The sequence below is a fragment of the Magallana gigas genome, chromosome 9 (genome assembly GCF_963853765.1).
Source record: "Magallana gigas chromosome 9, xbMagGiga1.1, whole genome shotgun sequence".
NCBI lineage: Eukaryota > Metazoa > Mollusca > Bivalvia > Ostreida > Ostreidae > Magallana > Magallana gigas.
Window position 1 is genome coordinate 43,174,844 of NC_088861.1, and position 22,475 is coordinate 43,197,318.

The 22,475-nt window shown below is 31.9% G+C and overlaps 2 protein-coding genes across 4 annotated transcripts in view; one reads left to right on the forward strand and one right to left on the reverse strand.

The window, feature by feature from the left end:
* LOC105330003 (protein phosphatase 1 regulatory subunit 12A) overlaps positions 1-9,062 on the forward strand; it is a 40,415-nt gene extending 31,353 nt beyond the window's left edge. Inside the window, exons 27-28 of the mRNA XM_066072502.1 lie at positions 1,068-1,118; positions 4,768-9,062. Of these exons, the coding sequence (XP_065928574.1) occupies positions 1,068-1,118; positions 4,768-4,854 (138 nt within the window). The 3' untranslated portion in view covers positions 4,855-9,062. The remainder of the gene's footprint in view (positions 1-1,067; positions 1,119-4,767) is intronic.
* A 1,774-nt stretch (positions 9,063-10,836) lies between these two features.
* Positions 10,837-22,475, reverse strand: LOC136271332 (uncharacterized protein MAL13P1.336-like). Of its 3 annotated transcripts, none has more exons than XM_066071164.1 (7): positions 22,378-22,475; positions 12,393-16,034; positions 12,146-12,254; positions 11,819-11,969; positions 11,432-11,574; positions 11,196-11,310; positions 10,837-11,018 (listed from the first exon to the last, which is right to left on the reverse strand). In XM_066071164.1, exons 1-2 carry the CDS (start codon positions 22,391-22,393, stop codon positions 13,594-13,596), a joined length of 2,457 nt encoding a protein of 818 aa, XP_065927236.1. In that variant the 5' UTR covers positions 22,394-22,475; the 3' UTR covers positions 10,837-11,018; positions 11,196-11,310; positions 11,432-11,574; positions 11,819-11,969; positions 12,146-12,254; positions 12,393-13,593. The 3 variants fall into 3 exon arrangements, with proteins under 3 accessions (XP_065927236.1, XP_065927238.1, XP_065927237.1); XM_066071166.1 differs by lacking the exon at positions 22,378-22,475 and adding an exon at positions 18,448-19,308; XM_066071165.1 differs by lacking the exons at positions 11,196-11,310; positions 11,432-11,574; positions 11,819-11,969.

Here is a 22,475-nt window from a genome sequence, read left to right on the forward strand (position 1 = left end):
ACCTGGCCCCACCCAACCCAACTTTCTATTCCTATCCCCAACCTGGTCCCACCCAACCCAACTTTCTATCCCTATCCCCAACCTGGCCCCACCCAACCCAACTTTCTATCCCTATCCCCAACCTGGCGCCACCCAACCCAACTTTCTATCCCTATCCCCAACCTGGCGCCACCCAACCCAACTTTCTATCCCTATCCCCAACCTGGTCCCACCCAACCCAACTTTCTATCCCTATCCCCAACCTGGCCCCACCCAACCCAACTTTCTATCCCTATCCCCAACCTGGCGCCACCCAACCCAACTTTCTATCCCTATCCCCAACCTGGTCCCACCCAACCCAACTTTCTATCCCTATCCCCAACCTGGCGCCACCCAACCCAACTTTCTATCCCTATCCCCAACCTGGCCCCACCCAACCCAACTTCCCATCCCTACCTCGAAACCCCTACTGTCGGTATCAGGTGCTACACCTCAGGCCCTGCACCCTGTTTCTGTAGCTAGTACCAGCTGTAGCGAGACATGGTTCCTTGATCCTTATGGGACATTTTGGAAAGTGTATAAAACACTAAGGATTCAGTATGTACAATTAGTAATTATGATAAAGAATCTTAAATCCAGAAAACCTGCTCGTTATCTGATAAAGCAGAGGCTTCACCTCAAACTTACCCATTCTGGGGTTGAAAGATTGCATTTGCAACCCTAATTCAGAGTATGCCAGTTTTAAATTAAAAGTTAGTAGACCTTCTGCAACCAAAAATATCTCCAAGCAGTCTGACAAAGAAAACATTTTTCTTAACAATCCAAGCATGATGAGAATGCTTTTATTTTGTAAAATCCAGTTGTTTTCTGATTTATTTTCTCCGTAATGTTCAGGCAACTTTGAAAGAAAAGAAATTGATTTCCCTACTTGCTAACCCAGAGTTTAAACATTGAGACGGGTAGACTTGTCAAACAAACAAATGTTTACAGGTGGCCTTAATAATCCTATGTACAATACTTAATGATATAACATATTAGAAAACAGATTCATCCATTATGGTATTTATTGCTTGTTCTTTTTTTTTCAGGAAAAGAGGGCTTTAGAAAGGAAATTATCTGAATATGAAGAAGAATTAAAGGTAAGGGCAATGTAGTAGAGGATGTGTGGTCTGTGTCCCTCCCTGTGTGTTAATTATCCTTTTGTCTTCAACATGACACCATTTCCAATTTCAATTTGTAAATTCATAGAAGTGTTTGGACTGTCTCCTCTATTTTCTAACGATTCGCCTGTAGGTGCAAATTTTTCTTTACCTAGTTTCATAGGAGTTCACTCCCTTTAACCACAGTCTTGAACAATTTGAATAAAATCATTAAATTTAATTGTCATATAAATGATTGCCTGCCATTTATTTAGCTAATGAATGAAAACTATATGATGTATTGTATAGGTCAAGCATTTACAATTACTGGTCTAGTAGATTGATATTGGCTAGTTACTATCCAAGCTTCTGCAATACTCCCAGATACACTCAGTATTAACAGCTACGGCACGCTCCAAAAGTCAGCTCAGCTAAATGTTGTCTTGAATCTATTCTAAACAAAAATCAAATATATCAACTTACAAAAAAATTAAGGAATCAGTGTTTATTTTATGATATCATTGTACAATTTGTAATATTTTTGAAAAAAATTCGGAAATATGTTTTCAGTAGTTATGATTTACCTTTAAATATAACAACAAAGTCTCAATCTTTCTTATGTATATCTATGACTTCTGGACCCAGACTGTAGAAATTTGCTTTGCTTGATCACAATATCACAATATATAAGCACACAGTGGTTGCCTTGGTTACTGGTGGCTTTGTACACTTTATTTCCAGCAAATGAACAAAATTAAGGCAGAAAACACAAAACTTAAGGAGGAGAACCGCGCCCTGACCAGGGTCATTTCCAAGCTCTCCCGATAGGTAAACGCTTCGTGTCTGCATTGTGGTCTCCATTCAGTTTAGTTTGTTTTCCTTTTTTTTTTTTTTTTCAAAGAAACATATAATCAGTTAGGTTAGGTGGGGTACATGGTCCCTAGCACCACCTCCCCCCTCCTCTCTACCCCCTTTCCTCTCTAGATACGTGTACTGGGATTCCTTTCGAGTTTTAGTTGTATATGTCCTTAGTTCAGAAATGATATTATATTTTTGCTGGGGGTGTTAAATTATCAAAAATATTATGATTTCAATATTAAACATAAGCTAGAGGCCCTCTCCCCTTCAATCCTGGTAACCCACTAACCAGTAAACGTGGTAAAGATCTGGAGACCAGACTCACAAATTCTCTATCTTTCTGGGAGAATATTTAAAATGATTTCAGAAATGATTTTATTTTATAATCTGTTAACTGCAAAAATTCATATCATTCCTATAGTTTGTTTTGAATGATATCTGAAATGATAATTTTATAATTATTATCTTTTAACTGCACATATTCATATGTTTCCTATGATATTATACACTTAGATTATATCATATGCCCTTACCTCCCTCTGCCACTTAAGTATATAGTAGTTTAGTGAGTCAGACATGAAAAAAAAACCCCACCTTAGGTGTTATTGTATTATTGGTTTATCATAGCAAAAGGAGCAAGGTAAAACTGACATAGGGAGACTACTGCTGTGGTATCTAGATATTCTGTGTAGGGTTAACACCAAGATGTTGTGTGTATACACAGCCTGTTCTAACATCACATTTGTCTAACTAATCTTAATTCAATTTTTGTGGTGGAAAATAGATTTCAATTGACTGTTGGAACAGAAAAGGGGTCCTATATATACATTCAGGAGATGTAAGATTCTTTAAAAAAGTTACTTTGAATCAATAATGAAAAATGATTTCTCCCAATATGAAGGTCTGATTTCTCTATGATGGGTGAGTGGTAAAGTCTCTGGTTTCTGTGCTTGAAGCCCAAAGTTTGAATCTCATATATAAAATAATATTTAAGCTTAAATATAATAGATTCCTCCCCACATTTTGCTTAACAAGAGAGATGAATGCTTCTGGGTTTTCAAATTTGAGTCTCAGCTAGATCTAAGAATCCAATATTGAGGCAGATCTAGGTGTATGATGTATAGCTCAAGGTTCCGTAGTCCACAATGTAGAACAAAGGTCAGTTGTTTGAACCCTTCACTTATGTCAATGACATCACAATGTGAGGTGAATTAGATCATAGTTCAATCAATTCAGTGCATAATAAGATTTTCGGATGGGACGATAAATGTAGGCACATGTAAACTAGACACATAAAAAAGTGCTTGATTTAGATATAAGCACATCTATTTTTATGGTTTCACGATATGCAACTACTGTACAGTATATAGTCATATGAAATGGGAACATTTCAACTAATTGAAGTTTTTTGGGACGAATGACCCTACTAGAAATTGCCATTGGTTTTTGCTCAAGTATTTTAATGTAGATTATTTTGGTATTTTGTTTCTCGTAGCTTATATGTATATGGCTGCATGAGATAAATATCTAATATATCAATATAATAATCCTATACCGCTACATATTATACACAGGATTATTGCATTTTACAGTTAACAAAATAGATCTTAGGACTTATCAACATAACAATATAATATTTTAAACTATACAGTATATTTTTTAAATGTGTTAACTTTGGAATTTATAATGGACAAAATGCAAATGTATTACTGTAACAGATAAATTATCAACAGAGATACTGTATACAGAGAAATATTTGCCCCTTTTTTAATTTTCGCCCCTTTTGCCCTTGTCAGCTGGCGAATTTAAGACTTGGCAAATTCCAATGTCTCATATTATCTGTCTTTAAACACAACTTTGTCTGGGTGAATTCAAGACGGGGCAAAACCAAATCCAGGACAAAAATAACATGGACAAAAATAACCCTTTATACAGTACGTAGTACGATAGATTTGAATTATACACTTTCCAAGGTGTGTAAACATGGATGCCCATAAAACTATAGCTTTCTATGGATAGTTTATGTTTTTGCAAACATGAAGCCATCATAGAAACTATTTCCTAATACCGGTAATACAAATTTTTAATTCAGTAATGAAATATGCAATACCGCTGAAATTACTACAACAATGAAATCAACCAGCATATAAAGCAATTGCATTTTAATTAAACAATAAATTATCATTGAGAACATATAGTAAAAAAAAATTTATTAAACATAAATTTACTACCTGTCATGATATAAGTGAACTTAAGTTCCAGTGAGTAGACTTCCAAAATTCACAGGAAATGCAGTGCATGCATAAGCTTACAATTGTGTAGGAAAACTCGAGCTGTTCATGGATGTCTGAACACTTGATGATTGATGTTCTGTTCTCTCACTGCCAATGTATCTGTTCATCATCAATGTGGCAGCAGTGTGCTATTGTGATCAAACAAATCACTGTTACAGAGATGTTTGAATCTAAAATTTTGACGGTCTCTTAACATGCATATTTGTAAATAATGGAAGAAATAAAGTCAATTTAATTAAGCATACAAATTTATCCAAAATTTCATTTAAGATTTATCTATCCACTCAGGCAGCTTTTTATTACAGAGTAATACCAGTTTTTCCTTAAATGCTGCATATTTTGACAGGTGTAATGCTATTAAGACAGACAATTAGATGCTTTGCTTTAGCTCAATGCTTTACAGTACAGTTCTGCATTAGTGTTATATCACAAATTATTGTAGCCATAGCAGCAGATCTCTTTTTTTTCTGATTTTTCTGGAACTTTTTCTTCTTCAGAAAATGGAAGCTTTGAAAGAGGACAACAAAAGACTAAAAGAAGAAAATGGCGCTCTGATCCGGGTCATTAGCAAGCTGTCCAAATAAGACCAGTTTAAAGGAACCAGTCCATAACGCCTAGGCAATTCTCAGTGCAATGTCGATGACTAATTTTTGTTTTGTTTTTATCATATGTATATTTGCTATAAGTCTTCCATAGGGGTAATTCAGGAATCCTGTGCTGTGTTGTAGGCTATGTCTGAGCAAAGCTATTCCTTCCTTCCTTAGTCAATAACTAAGACAAAATTTGGAGTGACTGTATTGTCAACAATGCTGTCGTTTATACCTTGATCCACCCGATTCAGAGTGGATATTATATCATAAAATCCCTTCTTTAAATTTTGTTCATTGGAAAACCAGATGAAATGCAATTGAAAGCACATTTTTCATCATGATTTGAACATTCTGTTAAACATTTAAAGGAGCTACCTTCAAGAACATGCAATATAAAAAACCATGGTCATTGCGTTGTGTAAAATGCTTTCTGCTTTTGTGGCCATTTGATCTCAAAAGTTTGGGTGATAAATCCACTGAGAGATGAATAATGATGAAAATAGAAACCAACCTCCAAGTCTTTCAGAGATGGGGAGAATGCCGCTGTTGCTACCAGCTAGATATTTCTGTACATAGCGAGGACTCTACCTGCTTCCGTGGTCCATAGAGTTAATATATTTATGAGTCTTTCTCATTATTTGTATTATGTCAGAGTTGGAGAGAGGAATTTATGTTTCTCTTTTTTATAATATAGTGCTTGATGCTGCCAGAATATTATGAGTAGGCTCTCTGGTTTCAATGGTTCAATGCAGTTTGTATCAAACTTAAAATGTCAAACGCCCCCTCCCTTTCCCCTAAAACACCTTCCTCCCCCTCCCAAACTTCCAGCATTTGACTATTACAGTGGAAACTGGAGAAGATCTTTCTGCATTTTACAAAAAAATTCTGAGTTATTAAGTGAGGACCATCTCATCCCACTTTAAAATATATATTATATATACCTACCGGTATATGTATCTTTTTTTAATGAAATAATGAATTTTGTTAGTTTCTCTGTAGTCTTTTCAACTGCATTTTCTGATTTCTATATTTATTTTGAGTTGGAACGAAAAGCCATAACAAGAATGTAATTTTTTAGCCTTTAGCATACCCTTGAGCAAATTATGTTTTTGATGTATCAAAATTTTCCTTTTTAAAATACTGATTTTCAAATATTTTTGGTCTGCATACATTAGTGTGGATGGATGGAAGATCTGGTTTTGAGACATCTATAGCCCTTGTATTTAAGGATAAACAAGTTTTTTTCATTGTGATAAATATATCCATATTATGTTGTCAAGATCTTTTTGATGCCTACAGTCTTTTTTTTTTTTAAACATAATTTTGTCTTATTCCATTCTATTTTTTTTTATATGCATGTTAATTTGTATACTTTAAACTTGGTCTTTTTTTCAAATTTTTCTTTTCTTACCATGAATTCGGTCATTCGTGCTATGGATTAAAACTTTTCCCCTTTAGGATCTGGAATGTGATGAAGAATTTCCTTTTACCGGTATAAAAAAAAGATGTGAGAATCAGTGAGATGAGTAAGACCTCGCTGTATTGTACACAGGCACACTGTGTACCCCACCCCCACCCCCCGCTGCCCCTGTAACTGGCATATGAACTAACATAGAGAGGTACCTAAACTCTGTATATTTATACAATGGCTGAAGTAGTACTAATTTATTCCGTGTATTAATCAGTGTTTATATCATGTGATGTACACTCCACAGACTTCAGGTCACCAAACGCGTCATTCTGGACTTCTTATCCTGGTATGAAGTAGATAGGATTCATTATATTTGGTGCTATATATACCACTGTTTCCATAGCAATGTGTCTTTTTTGTAAATAGTGTTTGTGTCTGCTTGTTATAAAGGTCCTGATGCAATTTGTCAAGTACTAGTTTTGTAGTATTTGAAATGGACCTAATTTTAGCAGTCTTGGAATTTTTGTGTTGATCTTTGTTTGTATCATTTTGGACTATCACCATTGAGTTATTCCATTCTTGTTATCTAAGACAGCTCCTGTGCTGCACAACAAACCTTTTGCATTTTTTTTTGTGTAATTAAAGTTTAACAGTAATATATTGTCTAGGAACAAAAATAGAAGGAAATTGATCAACTTTAATAAGAAATGTTAGCTCAGGAAAGGGAACTAGTCAACATACAGATAGCATTGTAGGAGACAGCCTCTAGAAAGAGGGTCAACCAATTAAAATAAGATTTATTCTGTGGCTTAATTTAGAATCATTACAAGAATGTTTATTTTGTGGCATTTGTGGTTGGGTTGTATTGTTGTTTGTCCCATCTACCACATATTGAAGACTCTCTAGTGGAACAAACTGTTGTGTAGAAGTATCTCCTTAAGGTACATAGTCAATGAGATTATCCTTATTTTCCTTTTACTTTAGTGTCATACATAAATATATGATATATGCAATAGTTATTGAAAAAAGTCAAACTGATTGATTGGATGATTATTCACTACCCTTACTTTTAGCCCATTTATTAAAGAGAGACCACTCAGAAAGACTATATTTAGTCATGGATTATCCCACAGACTGACAATATTTAGTCATGGATTATCCCACAGACAAACAATATTTAGTAATGGATTATCCCACAGACGGACAATATTTAGTCATGGATTATCCCACTGACGGGCTATATTTAGCCATGGATTATCCCACTGATTGGTTTTTCTTGTTAAGTGGGTGTTTGTCCGGGTGACATGTCGGACCCAGAACTAGTAGGGCAGTGACTACGAAAAGCTTCTCTTGAACAGCGGAGATAACTTCCAATAAATTTTTTGCATTCTGTTTTAAAGGCCTTATTTTCATCAAAATTTAACTTTTCCTAAAACTTTGTAAGGAATCTAGTCAATATTTAACAAAGAATAAAATTATTTTCAGCAATCCAAGCACAAAAGCAAAAGGAGGAAATGCTTCAATGTATTTACATGATTTTTGTTTCGTGCATTTTGGGTTTTCTTTCAAACTAGACTAATTTATAAAGAACTGATTTTTGGGGGTATTTTTTTTTCAGTCACACTTTAGAATTGTATTTAAACAAAACTAAAGATAGTCAAATCCAAATATTTAATCAAAACCAAGGTTTTTACTTAATATGCAAGTTAGTTGTTCAAAATGATTTTTTTCCCCGAAGAAACATACAAACTTGCCATTTCATTGTTATAATGGAAGAAAGCCAGATTAATAGTTGAATTTAAAAAAAAAAAATTGAAATGATATCTCATTTTTCTACATTTGAGTGTTTTGGTTTTGATCACAGGGAGATAACTCAGACATTATTACCTGTGATGAAATTACATCTCTGATTTAGGTGACATGTTGGACCTAAAATCTGTAGAAAAATGATTATAGTGTAAATACCATTATGAATTTGAACTTTGAGATTAGAAACTTTTATATAAACTTCCAAATAATTATTCTAGACATAGACTCTAGACATTCTATACAAAGTAGATCTGATCATGTTTCATGTAGTTTTTCAAAGATTCATTCGAACTATAGTCTATAAGAACAACTTGTAGATGTGAACCATAAAATTGTTGCCTAAAGGAGTGCAGCTTTTTGTAGCTTATTCTTGCCTTCATTCAAGTTTAGAAAAACTTGTGTAGTACAGATTAAATTAAAAGATCATTCGTAAACATATGACAAGGTAACTACCTATCTCAAAGGTTAAGGTCAGACATTCGGTCAAGTTTTGATATGAGAATGACCTCTGATCCTAATCTTACAGATTATATTACTTTTGTTGCCTGGGTGACATGTTGGACCCTAGCTATGTTTATGAATGACCTTGAATATCCTTGTACAGAGGTCAAATAAACATTGCCACGAGTAGGTGGTATGTTTATTTTTTGTTTGTTCCCCACACATAATATGTATAGTGTCATGTCTTTCAGAGGAATGTAGCTAGTTTTTTTGTTTGATAATGCTCATATGTCAAGAATTGCTATGGAAACTTATTGTGCTTTTGTGTTTTCAATACAAGGATAAGAAGTAAACAAAATGGCGGCGTTGATTCTGTCGCTGTGGCAACGATCACGTGACTTATGGTTGATATTGTGTATGTATCACAATGGGTTTCTGATGTACGTCAGCATGTTGTGAGGAGTCTCTGTATTGTATGAACCTGACCGAGCGATTAGATACCATAGCTGTAAAACTACTTAATAAAACGATCTAAACCGAATGGGTGTTCATTTCTTTTTTGCTCTGCCGGTACAAGGATGGAAAGCTAGGCATTGCATAATTCTGTACTAGATCATTCCAGTTTATAGTTTTTCGTAAAGTATATATATGCAGCACATTTGAACGATATTTAATAAAAGTACACATACCCGAGAAAGAAGTGCAATCGAAATAGATGAAAGGAAAAATATTAAAGGTAATTTCATCCACACATCATTTTTCACTCAGCAATATTCACAAGAATGAAAACAAAGGACTATATAAGATAAGGGCCTAAAATGGCCCCCTAAAATGAACATCATCATTGTACTATCATTATTTGTTTTCTTAGTACAGATATGTATGTGATGTGTTAACATAATATTCATTTTGGTTCAAGTGCCCACAATTTAGAAATATGACATTGTAAAGACAACCTTTTCCCGCCATTTTTGCATTTTTAGCGTAAAACGGCTTGTTTTCAAGCAGTTTTTCCTTTCAAAAACATAGAGCGCATTCTTCAACAAATAAAATATTTTAATCAGAGATGTATCTAGCCAAGACTAATAAGTGACTAAAAATTTTTCTTTGTTCAAGGATGCGCTGTATATTTCCCATTCGTAAATAGATAAGAAAAATGTCAATTTTTTTCTGATTTTGATTGAATCATAGAAATGGCGTCACTTCTGACGTCATATACTGCCAGTGAGTGCAAAAAAATAGATGGAAAATATATTTTATATCAACTCTTCTAAAAAATTAGTTAACATTTTGTTGTACCCGAAACACTTAAAAAATGTAAAAGATTTTTTACTGGTATAATGAATTTATGTAAACAAAAACAGGGCACGAGCCTTGTTAACATGGCAATGAATTGTGAGCCTTGTATCTTGCTTATAACTCTACGACTGGCTCTCAAATTTGATTCGATCATTAAAAATGCATTTCTAAAGCATTGTAAATAATAAAAACATAAAAATAGAATTTGACCAAAATCGTGACCATGCCCCTTAAAGGTGTTAAGATATTTTAAGGTATAATATGTAACTTGAAATTCATACAAATTTCTTGGTGAATATATGCATAATTTTTCTCTTTATCAAAATATGAAATAAAATGAATTATTGACCACCGAAATAATGGCAAAACTAAAATTTTGTTTTCATCAAGGGAAGACAACCCTTCGAAAATGTTTAAGGTGCACAATGACCAGCTTCTTGTGATATAAATCATGTGTGTTAAGATCATTTCAATTTTATTGACATCTATCATTACATTTTCTTACTAATTTAAAATGATTCACAATTGCTCAATATCCCTTCATTATACGTTAAATTCAACGAGTACCTTAACCCGATATCCCAGTGTTCCACTGAGCAGATTTTGTACATTTACATAGATATACTAGTGAATAGACTCAGTATTCTTAATGCCAACCTCTGGGTCGATCATTGTTTTCCAGTGCCTGTTAAAGTTTCCCATTTTTGCTATTGTAGGATTCTATCCACACAGCAATGAAAAATTATCTTTAAAACTTTGATTTTTAAAAAAGAAATTGAATTACCTATTGAATGAGGACTACTTTAAAAGTAACTGGTTTCGCTATATATACAAACGGGACTTGAAATAAAATGAAATAGTCGGTATCGCAACGAATTTGTAATAATTTCTATATGCAAAGTTAAGGAATGTTGCAAGATATGATTTTATATTTTATAATACATTGAATCTCTTTTGTATTCAATTAGGACATCAATAATCAGCTCATAGTGATTCAAAAGATAACACAATACAAGTATTCTACAACAATTAATATATTCACACAAAAACACAGACAGATTCAACTTTACATGGAAAATATAGAATAATATATAAATGGACAATCCTGTGACAGTACGAAATATTTTTTTCAAAGACCAATCCTCGACACTCTCAATTTGCTTTGCAATACAGGCCCTTGTATACTAGAATGCCTCTCCTATAATCGAGAACAAGACATTATATTACTGCATATACCGAATGGATAATACAACTATTCAATTAAAACAACGATATACAAATTCATTATGATAATAATTTGCAGTTTTGTATTCTTAGTCAATAAAGTGAATGATTTATTTCATGAATTTACTCCATACAAGACGATGCGGCTTACCTGTTAATTTGCGAAAAGCTTTTCGATAAATCTGTCAAGAAGTTCCCCCAATCAACTCTTGGAATACACTACGGTTTCTAATGGCGTGAGAAACTCGAGGAGCGGGCATCATTACCTTAAAAAGGAATACTTTAAATTTATTTTACTCTTTCATAAGGAATCTATGTTTGTAATTAGCTTTAGTATTTTGACCCGCAACATTTCATTTATTTCTGTTTGATGCTTAGTTAACTAACCATTTATGTTGTGGTGAACAATGACTTCACTATGGGTATGTGTCGATACATTAGCTGCTCTTACGTCAAAGACCGACCGTATGTGTCGATGCAAACCGACTGATGGGTACAATGGGTAGATCCTTATCGGCTCTCAACAGGGACTGCCATTAAGACAAAAAGACAATCAAATTGCATTAAATGAAACGTTTATATATTTAAATAATTTAGTCTTATTAGCACTGTCATGATTCACAGTTACTGTTACCACCTCTGTGTGAAACTGTAAAAAGGTAAAATTAAACACAAAAACTGTGAATGTATGGAAAAAAATTACTTTTCCCTTTTAATAGAACAACTGTGCCTGGTATTTACTCTCTAGTTTTACTAAAAATTCACAATACGTACATGATCCTACTGTGAAACAGCTGGAAATGGCCTTTGTGAATGTCCATTATAATCGATAAATGGACAGTACGAAATATTTTTTTCAAAGACCAATCCTCAACACTCTCAATTTGCTTTGCAATACAGGCCCTTGTATACTAGAATGCCTCTCCTATAATCGAGAACAAGATATTATATTACTGCATACATCGAATGGATGATACAACTATTTAATTAAAACAACGATATACAAATTCATTATGATAATAATTTGCAGTTTTGTATTCTTAGTCAATTAAGTGAATGATTTATTTCATGATTTTCCCCATACTAGATGATGCGGCTTACCTGTTAATTTGCGAAAAGCTTTAATCTGCCAAGACGTTCTCTCAATCAACTCATGGAATACACTACGGTTTCTAATGGCATGAGAAACTCGAGGAGCGGGCATCATTACCTTAAAAAGGAATACTTTAAATTTATTCTACGCTTTCATAAGATATCTTTGTTGGTAGTATGTAAGTTTGAAAAAAGGAAATGCTTGGCTCTTTCTGAATGTAAACTGTTTCGTTATATCAAATTCGTTGTTACTTACTTCTGTTATCCTTTTTCCAACTAGGGATGCTGTATACGAAAATTTCTCGATTCAGTTTCTTTGGTGGTTTCAATAGTGCAACAGTGCAACGGTTCACCATTGCAGATCCCATCTGTGTTCTTTAACGACCTTTGCTATTATCACCAAAAATCACTTTTTCTGACAGTTGTCGTTTTCAATACACGAGTATTGACAGGTACATGCAATTACTGTTTCAACAAGAAAGCAACACAATATTTCTATCTATTGATTATAACAAAATGGAATAAAATTAGGTCTACATTGACAATTTTCTACAACTTAATTTACAAAACAACTGAATCAACAAATTTCAAACATACAATTGGAAAAAATAAAATAAAACCTTGATAAAACCCAAACGCCAATCTTGCTATTCAAAAGAAAAAAAAAGTAAAAAGTTATAAAACAAGAATATATGGATTAGATAATAAAAACAAATATTTAAGAGGGCTCGATGGTCGGGGCAATTTTTTCAAATTGATTTCCTCTATAAGAACAGCTCCATATTAAAATAATTATATGAAAATATCCAAATTCGTTTTTCTTAATGAATAAAAGTTTACAGCTAAAGAATTCATATCTTAAAATTTAAGGCAGTTCTGATGGCTAATTTGCTGACCATCCAGCCTCCTTTAAAGAAGAAAAGAATGATTCTATAGTCATATCACATATTTCAGAGAAAAATAAAGACCTAAACATTGCGTTTTAACTTAAGTAGCTGTTAGTTAACGCCTAAGCTAAAAAATAAATAAAATAACTATGGAACTAAACTGTAATAAAAACCATACTAAAATGGTGAAGTGGAACCTAGTATACAACATACGACAATACTTAAATTTTTTTATGACATTAACTTGAATTAATTAACATTTTTGTACAAAATATTTTATTATTAAAACATTTACGATAAAAAAAATCATCAATATCATTTTAAGTGCTATATTCTAATATTTAAAAAAAATATATAAAAATTTACACTATTTTTTATTCTAGAGTCGTCTACCATTCATTAAACCTTACTCAAGCGATCTGTGTTTATGTACGCTCTTTCCAGTTTGATGAAATCTTGAAATTTGACCTTTCCAGGGTAGTACACTCAATTTAATATATATACATAAACATAAATCAGATTCATTTAGTTTTTAGTTTAAATTATTTTAGTTTTTAGTTGAAGAACAATTTATATTCTCCTATCGAAATTTTCTCCCCGTTCTAATTCTTCTAAAATTTGATATGTATCACTAAACCCAGAATTCAAATAAGACAGTCGATTAAACCAAAAAGGTTCTAATCGCCTGAAATCTCTTACCACATCGCTATCAGTTTCACCAACAAGAATGATAGATCTAGACACCCTAATAGGAGTAGCAGATCTAGACAACCGAATCGATTCATTGCAATGCAATTCTGATAATATCTTTTCATTTTCTAAAATAACTGTAAAGTTGTTTGATATAAAACTTTTATTTTCATTATCTTTAGTTTCTTCAAAACTATGATCATGAAAAGTATGATCAATTTCATGACCTTTTGTTGTAACAATTTTAGGTTCAAATTTTTCAGTCACAGTGTTTTGGGCCCTTTTTTGAGCAGGGTCTATTGTTTTAATTTCTTTAGGAATACGATTATTTTCATTTTCATTTGTTTTAACAATTTTAGGTTCAAAATTTACAGTCACAGTGTTTTGGGCCCTATTTTGAGCAGGATCTGTTGTTCTAATTTCTTTAGGAATACCATCATTTTCATTTGTTGTATCAATTTTAGGTTCGAAATTTAAAATATCTGTGCTTTGGTCTCTTTTTTGCCCAGGATTTATGGCTCCAGTTTTTTTAAAAAAAGGATTATTTTCATGACTTTTTGTTGGATCAATTTTAGGTTTAAAATTATTATTGACAGGGTTTTGCTTCCTCTTTTGACCGGAATCTCTCGTTCTAGTTTCTTTAGAAATACTATTATTTTCATTATCGTTAGTTTCTTCAAAAATATGATCATGAAAAATATGATCATTTTCATGACCTTTTGTTGTAACAATTTTAGGTTCAAATTTTTCAGTCACAGTGTTTTGGGCCCTATTTTGAGCAGGATCTATTGTTTTAATTTCTTTAGGAATACGATTATTTTCATTTTCATTTGTTTTAACAATTTTAGGTTCAAAATTTACAGTCACAGTGTTTTGGGCCCTATTTTGAGCAGGATCTGTTGTTCTAATTTCTTTAGGAATACCATCATTTTCATTTGTTGTATCAATTTTAGGTTCGAAATTTAAAATATCTGTGCTTTGGTCTCTTTTTTGCCCAGGATTTATGGCTCCAGTTTTTTTAAAAAAAGGATTATTTTCATGACTTTTTGTTGGATCAATTTTAGGTTTAAAATTATTATTGACAGGGTTTTGCTTCCTCTTTTGACCGGAATCTCTCGTTCTAGTTTCTTTAGAAATACTATTATTTTCATTATCGTTAGTTTCTTCAAAAATATGATCATGAAAAATATGATCATTTTCATGACCTTTTGTTGTAACAATTTTAGGTTCAAATTTTTCAGTCACAGTGTTTTGGGCCCTATTTTGAGCAGGATCTATTGTTTTAATTTCTTTAGGAATACGATTATTTTTATTTTCATTTGTTGTAACAATTTTAGGTTCAAAATTTACAGTCACGGTGTTTTGGGCCCTATTTTGAGCAGGATCTGTTGTTCTAATTTCTTTAGGAATACCATTATTTTCATTTGTTGTATCAATTTTAGGTTCGAAATTTAAAATATCTGTGCTTTGGTCTCTTTTTTGCCTAGGAACTATGGCTCCAGTTTTTTTTAAAAAAGGATTATTTTCATGACTTTTTGTTGGATCAATTTTAGGTTCAACATTTTTATTAACAGGGTTTTGCTTCCCGTTTTGACCGGAATCTCTCGCTCTAGTTTCTTTTAAAATACTATTATTTTCATTATCTTTAGTTTCTTCAAAAATATGATCATGAAAAATATGATCATTTTCATGACCTTTTGTTGTAACAATTTTAGGTTCAAATTTTTCAGTCACAGTGTTTTTGGTCCTATTTTGAGCAGGATCTATTGTTTTAATTGTTTTAGGAATACGATTATTTTTATTTTCATTTGTTGTAACAATTTTAGGTTCAAATTTTTCAGTCACAGTGTTTTGGGCCCTATTTTGAGCAGGGTCTGTTGTTCTAATTTCTTTAGGAATACCATTATTTTCATTTGTTGTATCAATTTTTGGTTTGAAATTTAATATATCTGTGCTTTGGTCTCTTTTTAGCCCAGGATTTATTGCTCCAGTTTTTATAAAAAAAGGATTATTTTCATGACTTTTTGTTGGATCAATTTTAGGTTCAAAATTTTTATTAACAGGGTTTTGCTTCCTGTTTTGACCGGAATCTCTCGCTCTAGTTTCTTTTAAAATACTATTATTTTCATTATCATTTGTTTTAAGTTTGAAATTTAAAATATCTGTGCTTTGGTCTCTATCTTCACCAGGATCTATTGCCATAGTTTTTTGAAAATTTGTATTATTTTCTTTTGTTGGAAAAAATTTAGTTTTTGAAATTTTAGATTCAGTGCTTTGGCCACGTTCACTTCCCACGGGAACATCGCCATGCCCGGATGAATCTGAAAATAAAAAAAAAGTTTCATACACATCAAGTTAGTTTCATGTACATTTTATAAAAGTTCACTGCAAAATGCAAATAAAAAAAAAATCTTCCCGTCCGAATGATTGAACCTATCAATGTTGTATTATAGATTAAAAAAACCCCAGAAATTATATTTTGCCGCTTGCATTATTTGACATTTTAACTGTTATTGTAGAACATTTCATTTTGTCAGAAACCTATCTGGAAGGGTTCAAATTCAACATCTTCTTAAGTAACGCTTAATGAAATGAATGATGTTCATGTCCAATTGCTGACAATAAATGAATAATACAAATTGATTTTTAGTAATCGCTGCAGTCTTACACTCTCTAAATCCTCCACACCAAAATAATAAAATATTACCATAGATTATGTTTATTAGCTTTATTCTTTTAAATGTTATGTATTTTCTAAGTGAACACGATATTTTTCGACTGAACTTTCTAAGCGACAGCTTTCGCCTAGAAGCAATGTAAAGCCAGAAATGGCATTGTAGGTATTGGGAAAAAAAATCATTAAAAACTCAGCGGTTGCCGATGAGGGTACTGGAAAAAGATCATTTGTCCCGAGGAAGCAATACGTGTAAAGATGGAAAAAAAAAATATTCCCATGGGTTTGAACTGAGAGAATTAAAAAAGAACACAAAGGTTCTGATTTAATTAGCTGACTGTAACAAACCAAATGTATTAAAAGATGATGTTTACTCAGAATAAAAATTAAAAAATTAACTCAAGAGAACAAAAATCCATGACTTGTATGTAAGTTTGATCGTAGTACTATTGTTTTTTTTTTAATAAAAAGCTACGTCAATGATCTTCTTTTTAACAATTGGTACTTTACAAACAAATAAACACTTCAAAAATGCATTACAGTTTAGGAAGGACAGTCTAGCTAAATAGAATGAAAGAGATTCGGGGCTGATTTAAAAAAATCAAAGTTAAAAGTAACAAATAATAAACTTACTTGGTTTATGCTTTAAATGATCTTATTTGCTGCCATAAAACTTATATGATTATATGAGATCAATAATCAAAGTAGAAATATGCTTTATATTGGTGCCTTTAAATATTTTTTTTTTGGCATTACATAATTGTGTAAGTGAAATAAAGTCAAAAGAAAATTTGCATTATGTTGACTAAAGATAAAAATTGATTCTTTAAAATTTTAAATGTTGCCCTATTTTTTTCAGCAAAGTCGTGAGTAAACAGCATATTTAACACAAACCAGTAAATAACTAGATAATAAAGAACTAAAATTCTCTATTCATCATCGTTTTTTTAAATTTCATTTTTCTAATATGCATTACTAGTATGTCTGTGTCAATATTTCGCAGAATATTTTAACCCACTCTACACTAGGAAAAGTCCAAATTAGAAAATTTGCAGCCATAATTTGTTGCACCCTTTTTAGTTGGAGGGGAAATTTGATGGCGTTTGCTATTTTGCAATCTTAGTATATCTAAGTCTCTCTTTAATGGAAATTGTAATAAAAATTCGATCGTTCATTACATTTAAATCGCCCACCATTTACAATTTTTTTAAATTATTCCGAAATGTTTAAAAAGGAAACTCTTAAAAGTAGAAAAAAGCTTACTGTGACCTACTTTACGTTAAAGATATAACGAAAATGTAAGATAACAAATAGAAAAATCTCGGATTAGAATTTGAACTCTAAAAAGAAAAACATAGAACTCCTTGACATGACAATATAAGGACTGTGTTTATCAGGTGACCGTCAACGTGTATATAAACTTCTTGAACAAAGACCCTATTTTTAACATTTTGTGATTATCTACCGTTTTAAAACATTTTCGCTAGCCAAGGGATTTTGGTTCACTCTGCTTTCATTGAAACCTTGTGATATTTCTAACAATAACTGGGTGATAAGTTCTGTTTTTGTTTGGCTGCAATGCGAGAAGCTGATCTAACTGCAGCGTTTAAAACACACGCTTTGTAAATATGTCAAATCTTTAGTCTGAGCACACGTGTGGTCTATGGTAAAACGTTTGTTGCTCTTAACAAGTACTCTAATTACACTCGCACATTTTCGTAACCGATAAAAAGACTCGGATACCGATAGAGCGTAGTGATTGTATTAAATCTATACAATTATATGCCGGAAGCGCGCATTTGCCTGGGGTGAAGCAACTTAAGTTGGATCCGTTAGAAGTCATCATTTAATTAATTATTTATTGCATCAAATCGCTTTTAGTTGAATGAAAAGTTATTTTTTGAATCCAATGTATATTTAAATTTTAAATCACTAAAATGTGTATGCGTTCGTGAAAATAGTTCAAATAGATTTGTGTACTATACAGAGGAATTTCTGCTTATCTACGTGCAGACAAATCCAACAGAGGACATGGCATCCAAAACCTACATTAATTTAACCTGAATCCATTCAATGGAGAGAGTCGACGTTTGATGTCCTCACACGATATGCACTGATATGGGGACACCATTTTGTTTACGCTTGACTACTTAAAGTAGTTCAAACATGGTGTCGATACACATACGAGGTTATTTGCGGTGACAGAAATGGCCGGGTAGTTACGATTGCCTAAGAAGTAGATACAAGTGCTCGATTACAGTGCCTCTCCAAATATGGTCTATGCATAAATCAGATCGTTTTATATGCACGGTTTTGCTTTGTGAAGAAAACAACTATATGTTTTCATTTTCTTGTTTCCGCAATATTCTCGTCGACGATACCTGGTTTTATGACATAAATTCCTTCATTAATCCACTACTTTTCATTTCCGGTTCCAAGCACATTACGATCTATAAATAGAAGAATGTGTTGCTTTCTCTAGGTTATATCTCAATATTATAGGTATTCTTCTCCGAATGTCGATAGTTAATACCGGGTTTTGACACATCTTGTGCAAAAAATCCTAGATATCGTAAAAAGCCATATCATATAATATTAACGATTTTTTTTATAAAGATTGTGTCAAATTCTTGTGAGCTGATTTATAAACGATAAAAGGAATTCAATGTGTTTTCAAGTTTCAAGATGTTTTTTCTTCATGGGCAAGGAAGAGACTCTTTAGAAGAACAAACATCAAACGTGCCGAACTTTCTTGTTTCTTGCCAATTTACTAGGGCGGTAATTCACATCATCCTTTCAAATTAATGACCCATTATTAATAAGTAACAAGTCATATAGAAAATGTTACAGCCATTATAAAGGTCTTTTTTCATTTCAGTAAACACTTAATTTAAATCTTCAAAAATTATTATTTTAGCATACTTATATTTATCAACATTAAAATAAAAAAACAACAACAAACAATTAGCATAGGATAATGGTATAACGCTGTTAAAAAAGAAATAAGACCTACTAGTCCAAACAGGTTATATTAAAACATTTGCCACCATGAGCTACCAGTTTAATCATTTCGGAGACACATTCTAGAGACAAGGCACTAATCTTTCAAAATTGGTATTTGAACCCTAATTTTTTCTCTTACATCCCATTAAAATAATAATAATTTGTGTCATTAGAGGGAAAACATCTTTCAATTTATAATTTAGAACCATAGATATGACCTGACATAATTTCACCGCTTCCTTCATACGATATAATTTCATTTATATATTTCAAAAATTCAAAAATACCAATAGCAATGACAAGATGACAATAGGTGCATAATCAGAACATAAATAACATTTTTTTTTTATAAACAAAGTTATCTCCTCCTACATTGTGAATTTTTTGACACTGACTCGTAAACTCAACCCAATCAAACTTTATCCTAACCCTAAACCTTAATCCTGTTTTGTGTTTGTGTTCCAGATAAAAAGATAGATTTTTTGAATTTTGCATGGGCGTCAAACATAAAAAAAAAACCTCTAGAATGACTTTATATTTTATGAAGATATTTTAAATGCTAAAAATCAAATTATCGTTCTTTGATTTTGTTTCCAGATTAAGGTAACAGTGATGCAAATTATATACATGCATGACATATGGAATGTAGTTGTTAAAATTTTTAAACAACAACACCCAAAAGATTACCAAACTAGCAACTCCATAATGTTAATGCACCTTTATAAGAAATTAAAGAGTGCTATTCTACACACACACACACACACACACACACACACACACAGGTTACAGGTTTACATTTTTAATATTTTTTGTGTTATTAATACATAGCATAATAAGAAATTAAAGAAAGGTAAAACTCGTTTCGTTACAATAGTTCCCGAAACTCATTCAAAATAAAAACGTACACAACACAGCCAACACATTTGTTACAACCAACAAAAGCCATTTAAATTTCAAATTTAAATTTAAAACACGGAAATTTTGAACAAAGTTACTGATCATGATATTTGTTGATTAATACAAGTGTCCTTCGTAATACGTATCCCTTCATTAAGTGTTATAACTGATAACATTATAAATAAATGCATCACGTCAGGTTTATAGTACGTAAATCATACTCCTAACATTTAACTTCTCCTTGTTCTATCTTAATGACCTATCTAATGTCAACATAAACATTTTTGTTGATCAAAAATCGATTTTCAATAGCTAAATACAATGTTTTTTAATTTAGTTCACACACGTAGATAAGTTTCACAGATACGTATAAAGTTCCTGTATTCAAATATCTATATTTAGAACAATTGAACTAAATAATAAATCATTTGATATGTATGATATCAAACTTTTTTTGGTACAGATTTCACTTTAGTTGTGAAGATTTTTAAACAACACAAGACATTTAAAAATTAGTCAGGAAACGAAATTAAAAGGACTTCCACTAAAAAGTTGACCTTATTATATAAAGGGGATTTCTCGTGGTTTTCTGAAAATGGTTAAAGATAAATCAATCGCTGATAAACATATTCACATATAGGATATTTATCTGCATAATTTTCAGAGGTCTTTTGCCTAGCTGTAGCTGATTGTTAGTATACAATGATTTACATGAGAGAACTTCATTTAAATCACCTGATGTTAACAGAAGTTACAGGTTTACATGTAGGACCGTGTTGATAATAAAAAAAGGACAATTTTGTTTGCATAACCTTGTTTGAAAACTGTGTATCATATCTGTGATGTTATGATGGGTTTGCATTTGGCACAAAGCCAAAACAAGCATTTATTCTAACGTTAGATGTATCAAGGGTATGGGGCGTCAATGTGACTGCTGAGTCCTGCTTTCACACACATCTAACACAAGAATGTGTATTTTCATGTCTTTATATAACCGTCTTTCAGTTACTACCTGCACTCACATCAATAAATAGTAATTTAAAGCTCTTAAAAGTTGTATGCGTATGCATGTGCTTAACTAACAACTGGATAAAAAGTGTAAGGGTGTCAAGAAATCATGATACTACAACAAACACATTTCTATATCTCAGTTGTTGTATATGAACAATCGGCCATATTTCAATTTCAATTATTGGTTTATCTGGTTTCTACATACACACTTTTCCAATAAGCAGGATCAGTTAATTGTTTATTTTGTACCTAAAAGTTTGAGTCATATACCCCACGGTTAACCAACCAATCGCAGAATGAATGACTCTCGGTTTAAGCTGATTCATTAAAACAATGGAAGAAGATGAACATCCATGCAGAAAATTTGTATTAATCGTTAAAACCTTGACCAAATAAAAAAAATTATATTTTACAGACTGACTAACTCTCTGTATATGGAATGAACAGATAAAGAGAAGCAAGTTTATGTGTTTGAAAGAATTTTTTTAAACTCAGAAATATTTTATAATAATTTCTCTCTCTCTCTCTCTCTCAAATTTTTACGGTCGTTGATAACTAAATAACACTAAGTTGACAATGATCCAAGGTACGTTTAATTCTATCTTCGCTCGAAAATATAATACAATACACAACGAATATGGATTGGTAATATCTTTGAATCTATGACGAAATATAACTACTTTCATTTTAATGAAAGCATTACATTTCAACAATATCTAAGGGATAAATCTGATGAAGTTCAATGAATAGTTTACTTTTTAAAACACTTGTTTTACACTTAAATATCCCGTTTCTTACTAAAACAAATGCCCATTCTGTGTAATATCTTATAAAATATTGATCGGAACTGATTGCATTTATATTTTTAAAAAAATCATACTTGTTTACTTGTTCGGACGATCGAATTTAGGTTAATTGATAAAATTCCTTTCACTCTTTTAACAAAGTAACTGATATTTGTTGGTTAATACCAATGTCCCTCGAAACACGCATTCCTGGCTTCATTAACTGTTATAAATCTTATTATTATAAATAAATGCATCACGTCAGCTTTAAAAAAAAGTAAATCATACTCCTACCTTTCCACTTCCCCATTTTCTTCTAAATGACGCCTTTGATGTCAACATAAACTTTTTCGTTTAATAATCGATTTTCATTGGCTTAATTCAAGATATCT